The 18682-nt window shown below is 46.8% G+C and overlaps 1 protein-coding gene across 3 annotated transcripts in view; it reads right to left on the reverse strand.

Moving 5' to 3' along the window:
• Positions 1-18682, reverse strand: part of GLRB (glycine receptor beta) — a 227905-nt gene that overhangs the window by 178052 nt on the left and 31171 nt on the right. For 2 of the 3 annotated variants that reach the window (XM_078862959.1, XM_078862958.1), the window contains 2 exons: positions 15021-15047; positions 10364-10464 (listed from right to left, as the gene is read on the reverse strand). In XM_078862959.1, the coding sequence (XP_078719085.1) occupies positions 10364-10464; positions 15021-15047 (128 nt within the window). Of the gene's footprint in view, positions 1-10363; positions 10465-15020; positions 15048-18682 lie in introns of those variants that run through there. The other variant, XM_078862962.1, reaches the window with a different exon arrangement.

Below are 18682 nucleotides of genomic sequence, written 5' to 3' on the forward strand. Positions count from 1 at the left end.
CGCAAATCTGTCTGTCTGTGTGTGTGTCTGTGTGTCGCCGGACCATACGCAGTTTCATTGGACGGCGGTTGCCCCTGGCAACGGGTAGCGACGCATTCGCTGCCGGGTGGACGCCATTTTTAATTCCCGTAAAAAATATGCGCACGCATTTGTGGTAGAAACTCGATATACCCAGCGTTGCCCGGGGGGAAAATACATTTAAAATCTTATGAAAACTTTCAAACATTACATACCAATGAAAAAACAACTGTGTAATTACTTTTAAACCCGACGCGCCAAGAATCGATTCTCTGAATCGCGCAAATGAATCGAAGGTTGTAGATTCCTTTAGATTCGGACGATTCCCGTTTACTATAAGTTGGTTAAAGTCGATATAAACTGCTACGAACGGGAAATATCCGGCGTTGACCGGGGCAAAAATGTAATTAAAAACTCCTGAAAAAATAAAAAAATAAAATAACAATGAAAATGAAACTCTATCATTCAAAATGTAAACCCCCAACATGCCAGGAATCGATTCTTTGAATCGCACAAAGGACTAATCGAAGGTTGTAAATTACTTTAGGATCGCGCTTCCTGTTTAATATAAGTTGCTTATAGAGTTGATATAAACTGCTACAAATGGGAAATATCCGGCGTTGACTGGGGCAAAAATATAATGCTGAGGGCGGTTGTGAGTGGCGATTGTGAGTGGTGATTAGTGAGTGGTGAGGGGAGGTTGAGTGGTGAGGGTGAGTGGTGAGGGTGAGTGGTGAGGGTGAGTGTTGAGGGTGAGTGGTGAGTGGTGATTGGTGAGGGTGTGATTGGTGAGGATGAGTGGTGAGGGAGAGTGGTGAGGGAGAGTGGTGAGGGTGAATGGTGAGGGTGAGTGGTGAGTGGCGAGGGTGAGTGTTGAGGGTGAGTGGTGATTGGTGAGCGTGTCATTGGTGAGGATGAGTGGTGAGGGAGAGTGGTGAGGGAGAGTGGTGAGGGTCAATGGTGAGGGTGAGTGGTGAGTGGTGAGGGTGAGTGTTGAGGGTGAGTGGTGAGTGGTGATTGGTGAGGGTGTGATTGGTGAGGATGAGTGGTGAGGGAGAGTGGTGAGGGAGAGTGGTGAGGGTGAATGGTGAGGGTGAGTGGTGAGTGGTGAGGGTGAGTGTTGAGGGTGAGTGGTGAGTGGCGATTGGTGAGGGTGTGATTGGTGAGGATGAGTGGTGAGGGAGAGTGGTGAGGGAGAGTGGTGAGGGTGTGATTGGTGAGGATGAGTGGTGAGGGAGAGTGGTGAGGGTGAATGGTGAGGGTGAGTGGTGAGTGGTGAGGGTGTGTATATATGTAAGGTTATTAAGAAATATCTTTTTCACCCGGGCAACGCCGGGTACTTATGCTAGTTCCCATATAAGTAACCAACGCCCGTGTTCGAGTCTTTCGCGTATTTTCAGATTACGCACCACAATCTTGCTATTTGGTGGATTTAAAGTTGAAATGTTGCTGGACCACGTTGCCTTTTCAATGCTGCTCAATTATGTGAGCTGCTCAATTCAGCTCCTGAATATGTTCCCAGCACATTAAGAAAAACGTCGGACATAATGGCGAGCAACACTGGGTACAATCCGAAAACATGTCAGAGAGCTTGGAATCGTCTAAAGCATTAATTTATTACTTTTGTCATCATTGCATGAGTTCCCTTCTGATTATCACTGTTCTAATATCAATACATATTTTATTTAACCTGCTATTTATTTGTGACAGCTTGGATTACTACATCGGTTTCCACTGGATACAATGCTTTTTTCATTGTCTACAAAAGCCTGGCATAATGGTATTCCATGTTCGTTTGTGTTTTCTCAATTCTGATTGAGAATATGTATGGCGTGAATGGTATTCGAAAACGAGCTACTTTTTTGGTTGGCTATCCTTTATATTCACCAATATTCGGTTGTTTAGGATCTTTGTGAACATGGTACATGCATTATGATAAAGAGCTAATGGGTCTGTAATTCGTCAAATAAATTGTGTTAACATTTTGTTTTATATAATAACCACTGATGCATCATTTTGCTTTCAAGATTTATTTTTAAATATTTAGGATATATGTTTTGTTATTGTTGATCCAACGGATGTTCTCTCATTGATGATGTTATTCACCAGTTATTCCACCTTCTCCACAAACCTTCATATTTTTTCACGTTTTAAGTAAGATATGTGCTTGTGTTGTGGCCGAAACGTTGTGAGAATTATATTTTATTATATTTTATTTTGTATTATTTCCCTTCTACGTGACTTTACCGAAAGAACCAAGAATATAAGATATGTGCTGTTTACCATAATCCCATTCACTCACACAGTGTATCCATTCTACAGTATGAATGCATCCTTATTAAAATGCACTTTCATGAAAATGCGTTTATTTTTCAAGGGTTGAGAAACTTTACAACACAAAATCTGCTCATTGAAACAGCAGGTACCTTCAAATGGCCACAATATGTTGTGAACAACCAGTGGTGAAGAAAGAGCCTCCATTTCTGCTATGTTTGGAACGTCTCATGAGATGCAAGCTGGTGATCAGCTTTATGTAATCTAATAAGTAAAACGACAAAAGTGCACGAGTGCTATATACACAGACACTATAACCATTGGTTGTTATATACGACACCAACATACTTGCAGCAGAAGAGTCAAGAGTGTTTCCGTGATAAAACTATCGTTGGTTGGTTCTCACCTCCATAGGAATTCCTAAGCTGGAGGTGGATATTCCACCTTTTAATCTGTCTATAGCATAACCATTGTTGGTTTAAAGTGATACTCATTTTATTAATCCCTAAAGAGATGATGTGCTACTTTTAATTTGCAAACTCCCGAGTAAGGTGATCTACCACAGTGCCATTCAATACAAGTGTAATAACAGCCATAGAGGGTTCACGTGGGGATTGGCTTGCCGGTCCTGCTTGTAGCCAATAAGGGTTGAGATAGGGACCATGGCCCAGGCGTGATCAAGGCATGTCATCAGGAGTGATTGGCCTAGTCATTCGGGGCCCCAGCTAATGGGGAGCCGGATGAGGGGCGTGGTCCCGGGATTGACAGGGAACCATCGAGAATGGTCGAAGCTGTCCATGAACGATTGGCTGGGGGGACCACGTGACGAAGGGATTAAGAGAGAGTGAGAGAGAACGATCGAGAGGAGACTGGAACTGACAAGAGCAGGGTCACGCGCGGACGGGGCTCTGGGTCCCACGTGCGCGGTGGGGACTTAGTGCGAAGTCTGTCCTCTCTCCGTTGTCTGCCAGCAACGGAGAGTGAGTGAGTAAAGTGTATTGTGGAGTGGAAATAAAAAGGACTGATTCCGAAGCCATCTCAAGAAGGATTATTACACTGGTGTCAGAAGTAATTCTGCGACTGTTTCGACGATCGTCAAGATGTCTAAGCACCCCAGAAAAAAGAACCTGCCCGTGCCTCTATCGGAGGAAGAGGTCGAGACGGATGAAGATGAGCTGTTGGGAGCTACAGCCCTTGTGCCGCCTGCTGATGACACTCGCCTCGACGCCTCTCAGCGTCGACCGGGGGAGGATGCGACCACCGCAGGACCAAGAGACGAATGGCGGCTGATGGCGGAGCAGATTGAGTCGTTGCGCGCCATTCTGCTAAGCCTGGTGACCGCGGTGGCGTCCTCACCAGCCGTGGGTCGCCAGATCGCCGATCAGCTGGACGCCGCGGGAAGGGGTCCTGCTATGGAATCGGGACCCGCCATTGCTCCTGCCACGCGGGAGGACGCCGTCGTTATGGGTGGGGCGGCTGCGCCGGAGTCGTCGGCCGCCATTTTGGGCGCGCCTACCACCACGCGGCCGCCGGACGCCATTTTGCCTGCACAGAGCAGAGAGCGGGAACGGCAGTCGGAGACGCCCGCGGCACGCGCCTGCCACCGCGGACATCGCCTTCCACAAATTAAAGAATTTATCGCCGGGGGCGATTGGAGTGCTTTTACGTGGCGCTTCGAGTCAGCTTTTAGATCTGTGAACTGGACGGAGGAAGAAGCGCTGGGTGCGCTACCTACGCTGCTCGATGATGTGTCTCTGGGAGTCTTCCGCTCCATCCCAGCGTCCAAGAAGAAGACACTGCGGGATGCGTTCACAGAGATGGCGGAATTTTATGACCCGCCGACATCGGCCACCAGAAAATTTATGTCGCGTCGCCGAGCACCGGAGGAATCGCCGTTGGCCTATCGGGGGGCGTTGATGGCGATGGCCATGGCCGCCTACCCCGACGCAACGGCCGAGCATTTGGATCCGCTCATCCTTTCCCGCATGCTGGAGTTGTCTCAGGAGCTCAACATCTCTCTACCAGTGTGCAGCCACGAACCGCTTTCATCGCGGTGGGTGGCGCGCTGCCTGGACGCTAAGTTTTATATCAAGCGTTGGGACTAGATGGCGGCGTGGACAGGGAAACCCGAGATCGACGGGTCGCCTCTGGGGTGGTCTCCGCGACTGGTTGTCCACTGCTCCGACAACTCGGGCGACGACGACATGCTGGCTGCTGCTGTCCCGCATAGGATTCCGGGACGGCGGCTGCGCGACCAGCGGGGCGACTACACGGGCCGGCCGCGTGCGAGGGCCGGGTCGTCCGACCACCGGCCGACGTCGGCCGAGTGTTTCAAGTGCGGAAGACGGGGCCACTTCGCCCGTGACTGCTGCTGCCGACCTCTGCTGTCGCCTCTTCCGCCAAGGGGACCTCCATCTCCTCTACCTGCTGCGGAGCTGCAACAACCTCGGGCGAGTCGGCACAAATCGGACACCCGGCAGGTCGTGTCACATCACTCATCCACTCGCACTCATTCTTACACTCCTAAAGATAATTTTACTTCTCCTGCTCCATTGACATGCTCTGCTACACAGTGGAAGAAATTGGCTCGCAGGATTGTGGCTGCGGCGTCGGGCTCGTCGACGGTACGAGGTACCATCGACGGCGTTGACGTCCGTATCTTGGTGGACACTGGCGCATCGGCTACCATCATTTCTGATGTTATTTTTCATTTGTTGTCCATTCCAGCGTCGCGGATACGCAAGGTTAATGATGCGTGTGTTGCCGCCAATGCGGGGAGCATGGGTATCTGCGGACAGGTGGATGTGAGCATCGCTATCGGAAATATTACCGCCGCAGGACCTGTGTTAATTTCTCGCTCGCTAGCTGTTCCATGCTTGTTGGGTACGGATTTCCCGCGCCGGATGCCGCTGAGAATACGGGTCGACCAGGACTGTTTGGAAATGCCGGGGGGTCGTAGGATGGCGTTCCTGCCTTCCCTGCTGGCCAATGCGCCTACAGGTAACGCAGTTACTGCTGTCGTTGCGGCTACGGTGGAGGTTCCATCGGGAGCGCAAATGCTTATCCCGCTGCGTTACCGAAAACCACTTCAAATGGGAAGGGATGCGAAGGGCATGCTATTATCCCCATCGAATTCGGTATCGAAATCTTTTTCTTTGGCGGTGGCACAAACAATCGTGCGCCCAGGTCAGGCACCTTTCATACAGGTCTTGAATGGGGACCTGACCGCGTTGTTGTTCCAGAGGGATCGGTGCTGGCTCACGCCACTACCGATTTCGCCTCTTGTGACAAACCGCCGCGCGCTCGGATGCCCGTGGATGGGTCTCCGCATGATCGTTCACAAGAACGCTGGATCGCAGATTTATGCGGAGAGAATTCTTCCTTGTCAAATGAACATAGGAACGCCTTGCGTTCGCTATTGCTGCGGTACGCTGATGTTTTCAGCAGAAATGATTTGGACCTCGGCCGCACGTCGCTTTTGTCACACCATATTGAAACCGGTGCGGCGCCTCCCGTCTGTATGCACCCTCACCGCATGAGCCCGGCGGAAAGGGAACATGTGCGTAGGGCAGTAGATGAATTGCTGGCGGCGGATATTATTTCGCCGTCCAACAGCCCTTGGGGCGCGCCCGTCGTTCTGGTTAAGAAGAAAGATGGTGGTACGAGGTTTTGCGTTGATTTCCGCCGGTTGAACAAAATTTCGGTAGCGGACGCGTACCCCTTACCGAGGATGGATGACTCATTGGATGCTTTATCGGGTGCTAAATTCTTTTCCACCCTTGACCTGTCCTCGGGCCTCTGGCAGCTTCCCCTCGATGACGAGTCAAAAGCCAAAACGGCATTCCGCACGCCGCAAGGTCTCTTTGAATTTAATTGGTTGCCGATGGGCCTGAACGCGGCTCCGGCCACGTTTCAGCGGCTCATGGAATTGGTGTTGGCAGGACTGCAGTGGGAAATGTGCCTCATATATCTAGACGATATAATTGTCTATAGCCGCACGTTCGAGGAACATCTCCTGCGCCTTGAGACAGTTTTTCAAAGAATGCGTGCGGCTGACCTTAAGTTTAAACCGAGGAAATGCCACCTTCTGCAACACTCGGTCCGTTACCTGGGTCATATTGTCAGTTCGGACGGTGTATCCACTGACCCTCTGAAAACGAAGTGTGTACGTGAGTGGCCCACACCCACCTCGGTGGGTGATGTTCGGCGGTTTATTGGATTCGCTTCCTATTATCGCTGCTTCAATAAGAACTTTGCGACGCTGGCAAAACCATTACACGTTCTAACTGGCAAAAATCAAAGGTTTAAATGGGGTGCGGAGGAAGAAAGTTCCTTTATGGCACTTCGGGACCACCTCGCCACGGCGCCTACGTTAAATTACCCAGATTTTTCGCAGCCGTTCATCCTTGATACGGATGCTAGTGATATCGGAATTGGGGCCGTTTTGTCGCAACGCAAAGACGGGGTTGAGAGGGTGGTGACGTACGGCAGCAGGGTTCTATCCCCTGCGGAAACACGATATTGCGTGACAAGGCGGGAACTTTTGGCAATTGTCCATTTTGTTCGATTGTACCGGCCGTACCTATATGGACGGAAATTCCTGGTCCGCACTGATCATGCGGCTTTGCAATATTCCCTCAAATTGGATCAGCCGTCAGGCCAATTGGCCCGGTGGTTGGAATCGTTACAGGAATTTTCCTTCGATATAACATACCGAAAGGGGGCCCGTCACGCGAACGCTGATGCGCTCTCAAGGCTGCCGCCCATTCCTCCGTGCACTTGCCTGATGGGCACGCACCGCTGCGCGGCACCGCCCACGTTGCCCTGCCCGGTTATGGGGGCGATAGTGAATGAGGACGACGCAGGGGCGAAAGCGAAGGAGGAGGACCAGCAGGTGTCGGTGGACACCGATGATACCTTACGGCTGCCGCACGCGGTCTGGTTGCGCGAGCAGGAGGCCGATGCCTCGCTGTCTCCGCTACGTAAATTGATTGGGAAACAGAAATCGCAATTGGCGGGTTGGAAGTGGCAGATGTTCCGGGGTAAGTCGGGATTGTTAATGTGTACCGACGGGTTGTCTGACCGACCACGCTTGGTAGTGCCTACTTCGCTTCGCTACGACCTGCTCCGTGCTCTGCACGCTGATAAGTTGATGCACCTCGGCGTCCAAAAGACTGTGGCCGTGATGCAAAAGGATTTTTTCTGGGCCGGTATGATGGCAGACATCAATGATTTTGTCCGCTCGTGCCATGATTGTGCGAAGAGGAAGCCGCCTCGGAACCACTATGTACCACCGTTGCGTTCCATTGAAGTGTCCCGTATCAACGAATTAGTGGCTCTCGACATTCTAGGGCCGTTTCCCCCGTCGGCTAGGGGCAATAAATACCTTCTGGTCGGGGTGGAATATTTTTCTCGATGGCCGATGGCCTGGCCTCTGCCCGACCAAACGGCAGCGTCCATCACCGACGCTTTCTTGAACGGGTATGTCATGGACAAGGGGGCACCTGAGAGGCTGCTCACAGATCAAGGGCGGAATTTCTCCTCTAAATTGCTTAGGGAAGTTTGTGACGCGCTAGGTACAAAGAAAGTTTGCACCTCTCCATACCATCCACAAACAGATGGTATGGTGGAACGATTCAACCGTACCCTTTCGGCTATGCTTTGTCACACGGTCAGTGACAAGCAAACCGATTGGGACCTGCACATGCCAGGCGTCTTAGCGGCATACCGCATGGTTCCGCACACGTCCACGGGATACTCACCATTTTTTTTGATGTATGGCCGTGAAAATGTTCCACCCATCGATGTGCAACTGGGGACGCCGAGTAAACAACCATCCCGCTCCCTGCCTGACCACGTGCGTGACTCGCTTGAACGAGTAACGGAGGCGCGAGAGGCTGCCCGGTGTGCGACGGTCCGTGCTCAGGCAAGGAACGAACGGTATGCGCGTCGATCGCATACTCGCATGCCTTGGTCAGTGGGAGACCTGGCGTGGCTCCACTGCCCCCAGGTACCGGCGGGCACATCCCCTAAACTGCACAGGCCGTGGCGGGGGCCTGTGACGCTGGTAGATGTTCGGAACTCGCAAAGTATCCGCGTTCAATACGGAAAACGTCGGTGGTATGTTCATTCCTCGCGACTTAAACCCTATGTTGACGCGCGTGTCAGTCCTTCATCCCCACTAGCTGACCTGCTGGGTTCTGCCGGGCCGACTACGCCACTTGACACGCCCGTTGATCCCAGGGGGGACTGTGTTGTGCCTCCTGCAGATGAACAGGTTCTGAGGGCTGAGGAAGCCCCCGCTGCCCCCCCTCCAACGGGGCCCGCCCTGGACGTGACCAAGCACCAACAACCTACTTCTTCTTCGAGCCTGCCACCTCCTGTCCATCCGGAAGCAAAGCGACCTTGCGCTGGGAGCGGAGAGGGTCCCGCGTCGCGTACGTGGTCGAAATCTCTTCCGTTTCGTTAACGTTTGATCGTTTCGCTGATTTCCCTGTCGTTACTGCGCTGCAGGGGTGCCCGAATGTACGTCGTGATTTTTTTTTATTATGGGTGACTGTTTTAAATGTTGTTAGGCGCGGGAACGCCGGTTCACCCTCGAATTGTTAAACGCACCTTGGTGCCCTAATAAGATGTTGCGGAATTGGTTCTTCACCCTTTTCCCAGCCGAGACGGCTAAATGTTTTCACCGGGGGGGGGGGGGTGATGTAATAACAGCCATAGAGGGTTCACGTGGGGATTGGCTTGCCGGTCCTGCTTGTAGCCAATAAGGGTTGAGATAGGGACCATGGCCCAGGCGTGATCACGGCATGTCATCAGGAGTGATTGGCCTAGCCATTCGGGGCCCCAGCTAATGGGGAGCCGGATGAGAGGCGTGGTCCAGGGATTGACAGGGAACCATCGAGAATGGTCGAAGCTGTCCATGAACGATTGGCTGGGGGGACCACGTGACGAAGGGATTAAGAGAGAGTGAGAGAGAACGATCGAGAGGAGACTGGAACTGACAAGAGCAGGGTCACGCGCGGACGGGGCTCTGGGTGCCACGTGCGCGGTGGGGACTTAGTGCGAAGTCTGTCCTCTCTCCGTTGTCTGCCAGCAACGGAGAGTGAGTGAGTAAAGTGTATTGTGGAGTGGAAATAAAAAGGACTGATTCCGAAGCCGTCTCAAGAAGGATTATTACACAAGTATGAAGTAGGCTAAGCGGGATGGTGCCATGGTGTAATGGTTAGACTTTCAATGCAGAGGTCACTGGTTCTATTCAACCTTCTGGCGTGGCAGTTGATCCAATGGTGCAAGTTTCTTAGAATCCATCCCACTTCTGTTCACCCACCTTGCATAAATGTATAAACCGCAGTTAGTCAATCGGGAGGTCACACCTTGGTGGGGTAAATTTTGGGCACTCCCACCTCTCCCAAGATGTCTGCTCAATGTGGAAAAGTAGCCCAACTTCTCTATTGTAGGGCTCTCTGGAACTCCCTCTAGGTGAGCGCCTTCCATAAGTAATGACATTAGCAAGAAATTTCAGGGCTGTACATTAACGCTGCACCTTACTATGTAGACTTATTTTGAGGCCTCGCCAAAGTGCTTATTCTGCTATGTTTCGTATTGGGGCCTTTGAAGGGATGGAGCAGTATGCAAGTAGTCAGTGCACTGCACCTGGAATACAGGGAACCAGGCACAGCTCACATCAGTGGCGAGTGAGTAACCAACCCACGTTGAGCAACGTGCTCAACCTTGGCCAAACAACCCCCATGACAGGCGCAGTGTTGGGAGGCATTCATCCAGCAGTGGAGTAACAAAGGGCTGCCAATGATTCATAGGATAACACAACGTGACTTTTTAGCGTCTCATTTGTATCCACTCATAATGATTGTTCAAATGGTCTAAGATATTCCCTCGTGATGCCTTTCCCTCCATACTTTATATCAGCGGGCAGGCACTGAGCCCAGGAATCTCCAGGTCCCCTTCTCTTTCTCATAGTCCTCTGATGCCAATTTAAGAATGGAGCCTCACATGCAAGGGTAATTCAACTGTCGTATCACGGTACACGTGTCACATGCTCTCTACCCACCTTTAAAATTGGGCCGAATGCGCGGGTCATAAAATTGCAGCATCCGGTTGATGATGGTGCTTGTGGTGTTAACAACGGAGACCTCTTCCTTAGAATCATTCCTGAAAAGTGAACAGCACAGCATTTCATCGCACAAACCGACTCAAGGCTTTATTGTAATATTTTTTGGTTGCAATTCTCAAATAACTTTTTTAGTTTTGCAAATTTTTGCCACAATCTCTACCATCTTTGCTATCCTCACGCACATTCAAAGCTTTTATGTTGATATCTTTGCAACGCAAAAAAATGTTAAATGCAAAATGCATGTGATTAAACGAGAAAACAATCGTTTTCTTACTTACCAAATAAAAACTCTGATTCTGAATGATCAACTGCATGCTATAAAGTTAGTTAAGAGGCTTCTGAGATACATTTTTTTATTTCGATGCAGAGTGATTGAATAACTCTAATTACATTGTCCTTTGTACACTTTATTTACTATTCCAAATGTTTTTATTGGGCTTTCACCATGATCCACCAAGCCTTCCTCTTACACGGAATGTTAGAAGCTGTTTAACAATATTCATCTACTGGCTGCGGTCTGGCCAGCTGGGTGTTCAGTCAATCTTTACTGAGAACACCATAGCTGCTACCGTAGGCACACACCAAGTGCTTTCCATCTTGCACCTGGTGAGTGGGTACTGCCAGCAGCTGCCAACGCCGAACCCCGGGTGGCGGTTAACTAACCCGGCAAACGCAGTATCTGATTTGGGTCTGCAGAACCCTTGTTGGAGGAAATACTATCAGGAGGTCTCCTCAGAACATACACTGCATCCAGCATCATATCCAGCCATCTAGACATAGTCTTACCACTGGATACAGATGCATTTGGACGAGAGAGTGACGTTGAAGTTGCGCAACTCTCCCTCACTTAAATCCAATTCAAAGCGCAAGTCATGACACCATCATTGGGTCGAACTGGCTGCATGCAAAGTGGCCCTGATAAAAGTCGACTGAATTCCCCTGGCCAAATCTGAATAGAATATGACATCTTGATGTGTCATCACAAAGAGGAGGGCATGGTGGGTGGAGAATTGGCTCGTTTTTTTGTTTACATGACAAACCTCACTAATCGGCTGTGTCCGACGATGGCGGGTTTAACGACACACTTAATATTTATGCGATCTAACCGAACAAAATCTCTATTATGGGTGGAGTACATTTGGCAGATGCAGGGGGTGCAGGTTACTGCAACACATCTTGGATTGGTCACCGAATGCAATTCAGATGGAAAAAGCCATTTTATTATTATTGGATAAATCTGGCTAAAGTCTGTTCCTGAAAAGTTTCAACTGCGTAGAGCAAAACGTCAGGCATATATACTAAACAACACGTGCTACAAACTGAAATTCGAGAGCAATTTTTACATGTGACGTTCATTCGACATTGTCTTATTTTAAGCCCAAGAGTTGCCCCGTAATCACATAAATTGCCGTTTGCATTGCACTGTTGTACTCATTTAATATAAGCACTGTACACTTTACACTATGAGACCTCCTTTACCAGTGGCAAAATATAGTAATAGGTTTTTACCCTTTCAGCTGGTACAAAAACTGATACCTTTATACAAGGCATCATGTTTGCAATAACCACAACACAAGCAGTCAAAATGCAAACAAAAAGAAACAACTCTGATAATGATAATGATATGCACTGTCCTTGAAGTTGATTGGTCCACACCCGAGACAGCTTTTCTTAGAGCCTAGTCTCCATTGGTGTTGGACCAGATGACGCCAAAAGGCGTACAACTCAAAAACAACGCACTATCAGAGTGATAGTGCGCTGTTTTTGAGTTGTACGCCTATCATTATAATTATCAGAGTTGTTTCTTTATGTTTGCATTTTGACTGCTTGTATTGTGGTTATTGAAAACATGATGCCTTGTATAAAGGTGTCAGTTTTTGTACCAGTTGAAAGGGTAAAAACCTATTACCACTGTACACTTTATTTAGTGTATACGATTTAAAATCTGCCTCACAATTTCTAACATATTCAGGTTATGATAGAGTTGAAAATGCATATTCTTTGGGTGTCGACTGAATTCCCCTGGCCAAATCTGAATAGAATATGGCATCTTATTTTTATAACTACGTGGCTTTACCGAAATACCCAAATAATATAAATTATTGCAGTCACGAAAGCTTTAAGTCAAGATTGAAAATGCATATTATGTATAGACGTATATGTGTACTGATGTTAATAGCAAAATCCACACTTAAATGTTCTGCAGAGAATTCCACGTTTCAAGGATAGATTTAGCCATTAACCCGAGTTCCTAACTCTGCCAGTGCGTAATACCTGGATTATTTATAACCCAAATAATTGTCAAGATACGATTGTCTGAACATGTCCCTGTACTAATAAAAGTGGACACAGGTGCCCCTTGTGCTGAGTGGAAGCTACATTTGATAGAACTCCGGCTCTCGCATAATGTCCGTGATGCAGTCATTTTTAGTCTGTTGATGGTCGGCGATGCGGCAATCAACTCATCTCGACGAGCTGTACACGATGCACTGTGGTATATACGAGCGTTCAGGGTTTCAGCGCAATCGTCCTCGCTGCGTTTCAACATCCGCGGAGTAGCACTGGTTTCGGATTGATTGGTACCCCAGTTGTGGAGTTAAGTACACCCGTGGAAAAAATAGCATCCCAGAAATAAAATATTTAATTGCCTCGGCCATTTTGTATTATTTTGTACTTCGGGGTACCGCCATAAGGATCATTTGGCCAAAACAAGTCGCACCTCTGAGACATGTCATGGCTTCCTTATGTTTTCGGCTTGCTTATTTAAATTGATGAGGCACAAGCCACAGAAAAGCCAATTTGAATGTGCACAAGCCACAAAGACAATTTCAAGGCCACAGTGCACGCACCTGGGGTCAAGGCACATTATAGATTTTGTGTTTTCCTATCAGTATTGAAGCGAAGCAATGTGCAGGGAAAGCCTGTGTGCCCTTAGCATGTCCACATTTCCATTGCCATGTTTGAGGTTAAGCTGATGAAATAAAATTATCATGAAGATGTGGCCCCAAGATTGCTTCATTGCTATAGAGCAGTGGAGCAAATGCAGTACGATAAAAAGCATGTGGCCATGGCAGTTTGAATGTTCAAAGCAAAAATCACTGAACAGTGTCCAATGTGCATAGGAACGGCTTTATGCAAAATGCAATACCTGTTCGTGATTGTAAAGAGTCTGATGGTGGTGTAACCATAATTAGGTGCTAATTATGAATCTGCTACCCTTCATGTAAATCCACAACTGGTCTTCAACCACATTTTTTTTATTGAACAAAACGCAACTCGGCGACTGCAACGACATCGGTGTGAAGCATGCGAGGGTCTTGCTAGATGCACGTGTTTTATATTCTGGCGAGGCTTTAGGTAACAATGTATTCACTTAAAAGGGTCCTGGATATACCCATGGGGCCAGATATTGTTGGGTATGTCTTTGTCAGTGAGAATAGGTTTTCCCCTTTTTTATGGAAACAAAACAGGTGTTAAGATGTTAACACCAAACTGAAACCTTTTACAAGGAATCATGTCTGCATTAATCACAATACTTGTGGTCAGAATGCAAACAAAAACATACTCTGATAATATATGCATTATCTTGGAAACTGATTGGTCCACACCAGAGACAGCTTTCTTTCGAGCCTAGTCTCAAACGGTGTTAGACCATATCACGTGTCCTGAGGTCGCTCAACAAAAAACAAGGTGACTTGTGCACAGGCTGACACATCGATACGTGCTGCATATGTATAATATAAATGGTGTGGACAGGGATAGTGGTGGGGGCAGGTTTAAACATGCCATTTGCTCGTTCAATCTGAGGGCCTATAGGAATGTGAGCTTCCAAGTATATTCAGCCATTCAAATTATTCTTGTTTCAATTTCTGGACCCAAATGCATCCAAATTCCTGCTATCTTTTTTTCCTCCATTTAAATGAATTGCGATGAGCAGAACATGTTAAACAAAAGTCAAAAGTATGAGAGGAATTGTGAATAATGATTCGTTCAACCTAAATTATACCTCATTGTAAGTTTTTAGCGAGCACCTATCACACCAAAAATTGGGCACAGAGAGGTGATGGGGGTCAAATTGAAAACACGCTTGACTTTCTCTGCTTCTCCATGGGAAATAAAAATAGACACAACTACTCGTGATTTCAGGCTGAGTTAACTTAGTGACTTTCCAGGTGGGTTATACAAACCAATATCTAGCACTTTATGTCGCCAGGAATTTAACTTACTGTATCCTTTTATAACGAGTAGCCTTGTGACCAAAGCATTGCTCGACACACACACTGTGGGGTGATGTGATTGCAAGATACAACTAAAATGAATGGCCAAAAAATTGAATGTAATTCATTACAACGATCAGGTCTGTGGCAATGCATGTCATTGTGTGTTGTATGACACACTACATCTAACTATATAACAAAGGCTGGGGCAAATGACACGTACAATAGGCGACACTTTGCCCATTCTAAAGCATCCATTCTCTGTATGCACTTAACAGCACCTTGCACACAGCTCACATAAAGCGTGCCATATAAAATGGCTTCCACACCAGAAGCGCATTTACGCGGCAGTGAAACGTGCATAAACAAAGACTCACCGAGCCAGTGTGGTCTTCGTGGCTGAGCTGTAAAGTGCAGGAAATGATAGACGGATTAGAAATAACAGTAGCATTTAGCATGCAAAACTAACAACCGCGGGTTTTCTTCCATATTCTGCAGTGAATAACATTTTACAAAACAGTAAGCAGCAGTATTGGTTGCCTTGTTTTAAATTCAACATACAGCACTAAGCTCAGTCTCCCAGTGATATCTGCAATGATATTACAAACAGTACACTTATTCATTTGTTTCCCATCAATATAATTCCTCCTGCATCTCTCATTTCTTTAAGAAATTAATGACGTTTGACATATACATCTGCTCAATGACTTTTGTAATAGATGAGAATACCCTAATTAAAATAGCAAATGACTACTGAGTATTTTGAAATGAAATATTGTGCATGTCATTGACCCTCTGGGGTAATTTTCCAGGGACTAAATGCCAAATTTCCATGGCAGATCCATTGTGTACTGTACCCATTATTGGACCATTCCTGTGCTGATGTGTGTAAGCAATGATGATAAGTCCCACTGAGCAATGTAGATCTTTTTTCAGAAGCGACCTGGCCACAAATGATATCTCAGCGAAGGGGCTTATCACGTGGAAATGTATCTCAGCCAAATACTCTAAATTCATGTTTCTAAATGTGGAGGGGGAAAAACGAAGGACCCGGAGAAAAATCCATGCGACCACGGGGAGAACATGCAAACTTCAAATATGCAACAGGCGTCAGGGTTGGGATTGCATCTAAAACCTCCTGCATACCAGCTGTACCAGGAGAGTACCAAATTAGTCGCGTACTGGACGTATCAAAGTGCTGTTGTATTAAAAAGCAACAGTGCTAATAAGCAAGTAAAAGGTTGAACCCTGCGATAGCTTGCCCATGCCACTGCTGACCGAAGAGCACTAGAAAGCTCTTCCAGAGGGTATTTTTCCAGACTAATCCAGACAGGCCAGGACATCTTGGAAGAGTTATATCTATGGGACTTTTTGTTTCTATTTTGGTGTTTTTTTTACATCTTAACACCTGTTTCTTTGCCAGAAAGGGTCAAACCTATTTCTGTTTTTCAACATCTTTGAAGAGGTGTGATTCCTCACACTTTACAAGAAATACACGATTTGATGAACATGATTTAAACATAATCTAAACACGAATTAAACTATACATTATAACGTTTTAAAATATTGCATTCCAAATAATCCCCTTGTGACCTCACCTAGATTTATGCGAAGTGAAGATATGACCTCTTGAGGTCAGAGACTAGGCCACATATGATAGGGATAGAGAGGGATTGGATGCTGGCGGGGTGGGATAATAGGAGATATAACTATACGCGATGGCCATTTATGTTGAGTGAACTGCAGATTAAAGCACTTCTAAGTCACCTTTATTCTAACTCGAAGGACAAGGAAATCATAAACAACACAGTGTATACATATTAAATGCCACGCAATTGTAGAACACCAATATCACAATAAATCGTCATATCGTGCAAATTCATAACTTGTTTTGTTACGTCATGAAAAATTACATCACCCTCAGCTATACGGTTAATTCAATGCGTGACTTGGCTAAAAGCAGAATACACCAGCAAAACTCTGGTATGATGATAGCTGTCCTCGTGAATGCAGGAGTGCATATATTCAAGTGGCATGCAAGGTTCAATAGGGGCAGCCGTGTGCTCTGGTATGGGCATTTGCCCACTGAGCCATGAGGCCCATCTCAATGTCGAGTTTTATCACTCTGGATTTCCTTCTACGTGGTGGTCGGGTTACTGGTTGACAGTGATGGAATGATTATATTCTTCACGCTATTGTGAAGGGGCAACATCCAATGATAGATTTGTGGTGCTCGTACGAACAGCGTATTTGTTTTGTGCAGTCAACGAATTTCCGTCTGTGATGACAGAAATCTTCAACTGAATATATCACATTTTATTTCACTTTTGACTTTGACAGATACTTGCAGTGCTAAGCATTTTCCACGTCAGATCCGCAAACAGCAAAATACCCAGAAGTCTCACCACAGTTATAATTTTCTTCACTGTCTACAAAACCACGCTGCCTTCATACTTATGTTTGCACGTTGAACTTCGTTCACACCGTACATAGCCAACCGTGCTCGTCAGAGGTGGTGGGGTGGAAGGACAACAACCTAAACACAAAAAAGCAGTAACAAATAAATGCGTTTTAAATTTAGATTTAAAAGTGCCCAACTGCATTGGGTATAGAAGGTAAAGGTGTAACACTGTAATTGCTTCCTCACGCCACTGCTGGTGGAAGTTTCCTTCAAAAGAGTGAACTCTATCTTAATTTTAGAACTTTCGTGACTGCAGGAATTATTATTTGTTCATTTCGGTTAAGTCACGTCTAAAGATAAAATAATAAATTAAATTAAATAATAGAATACGACGTTTCGATTGCAACACAAGCAATCATCATCAGGTATAATGAAATAGCGACATAAAATCTAACCAGAAAACTATAGACAGACATATTAGCAGACAGATATCACCAAGATACATAGAGAGAGCAACACAGGTAACAGAGAGAGGTGCTCGTCTCTGTGGGGTGGCCTTAAATAGACAGAGGAGGGCGGACGCAGAGAGAGGGAGGGGGGTTAGAGAAAAAATTAGCATATCAATGAGTGGACAACAAAACGTGGTGCTGCAAGTGCGATGACAAGGCAAGCAAGCCTGAAAATCAGGAGAAGGACACACTAAAATTAAATAACCTAGTAAAATATCGAAATGTAATGTAATACAACACAGAGGGTCGGTCAACACACAATTAACGCATAGCCTGGTTGATTACGTATTTCAAAGATTGCTAAGTTAGAATTTAAGTGTTAACATTCCAAAGAGAGGACACAGGCAGAGAGAACAAGTAGTGAACTCTATCTAGGGTATTTGTTCTATCATTTGTTCCACCAAACATCACCTGCCGATTGAAGGACTCTGATGTACACATTTATTTACTGCTACTAGGAGGATGGAGATGGAGGGATTTGAGAGACCGCACCTCTGATTAGCATGGTTGGATACATACCGTGCGAAAGAAGTTCAACATACATACACTGGCACCATCGCTTCAACTGCCGCGCCAGATGATGGAATCGAGCCAACGACCTCTGGTTTGCAAGTCTAGTGCGATAACCAATTTATCATGGCAGCTCCTTGCCTTCGTATACTATGCATAATATTAAAGTTAATACTTTAACCATATTATTTGGTTTGTTTAATCATCATTAGAAACACAATATAATACGTAAAAAATACCTGGATACGTCTGTAATGGGTTCAACTGAGTCGCAGACGTAGACTTTGGAGGCAACGCATTTTAATTAGTTCCAACACCCAGGGTAACTTCCCCTTAACAGAATAACAACCTAAGGTGGTGACCACCTGGCTAGCTACACTAGTTACTACATAACTGTTACTACGGATCCGGGACCAACAATATCTGCCCTGGTCCACGTGCTGGAAGACTCGTTGAACGGAGATCGTAGACGAAGGGTTTCTTTCCTGGGATGAACAACCCTGGTCCCTCTCGGGACTCGGCTGATATTCTCTGTGGCGTGGCCGGCTCCGCCCTTGGCCATGTCCACCTTCCAGAACCCTCGGGAAGAATTTGGGTCCCAATCATGTGACCCCACTAG

Source organism: Lampetra fluviatilis, chromosome 15 (genome assembly GCF_964198595.1).
Source record: "Lampetra fluviatilis chromosome 15, kcLamFluv1.1, whole genome shotgun sequence".
NCBI lineage: Eukaryota > Metazoa > Chordata > Hyperoartia > Petromyzontiformes > Petromyzontidae > Lampetra > Lampetra fluviatilis.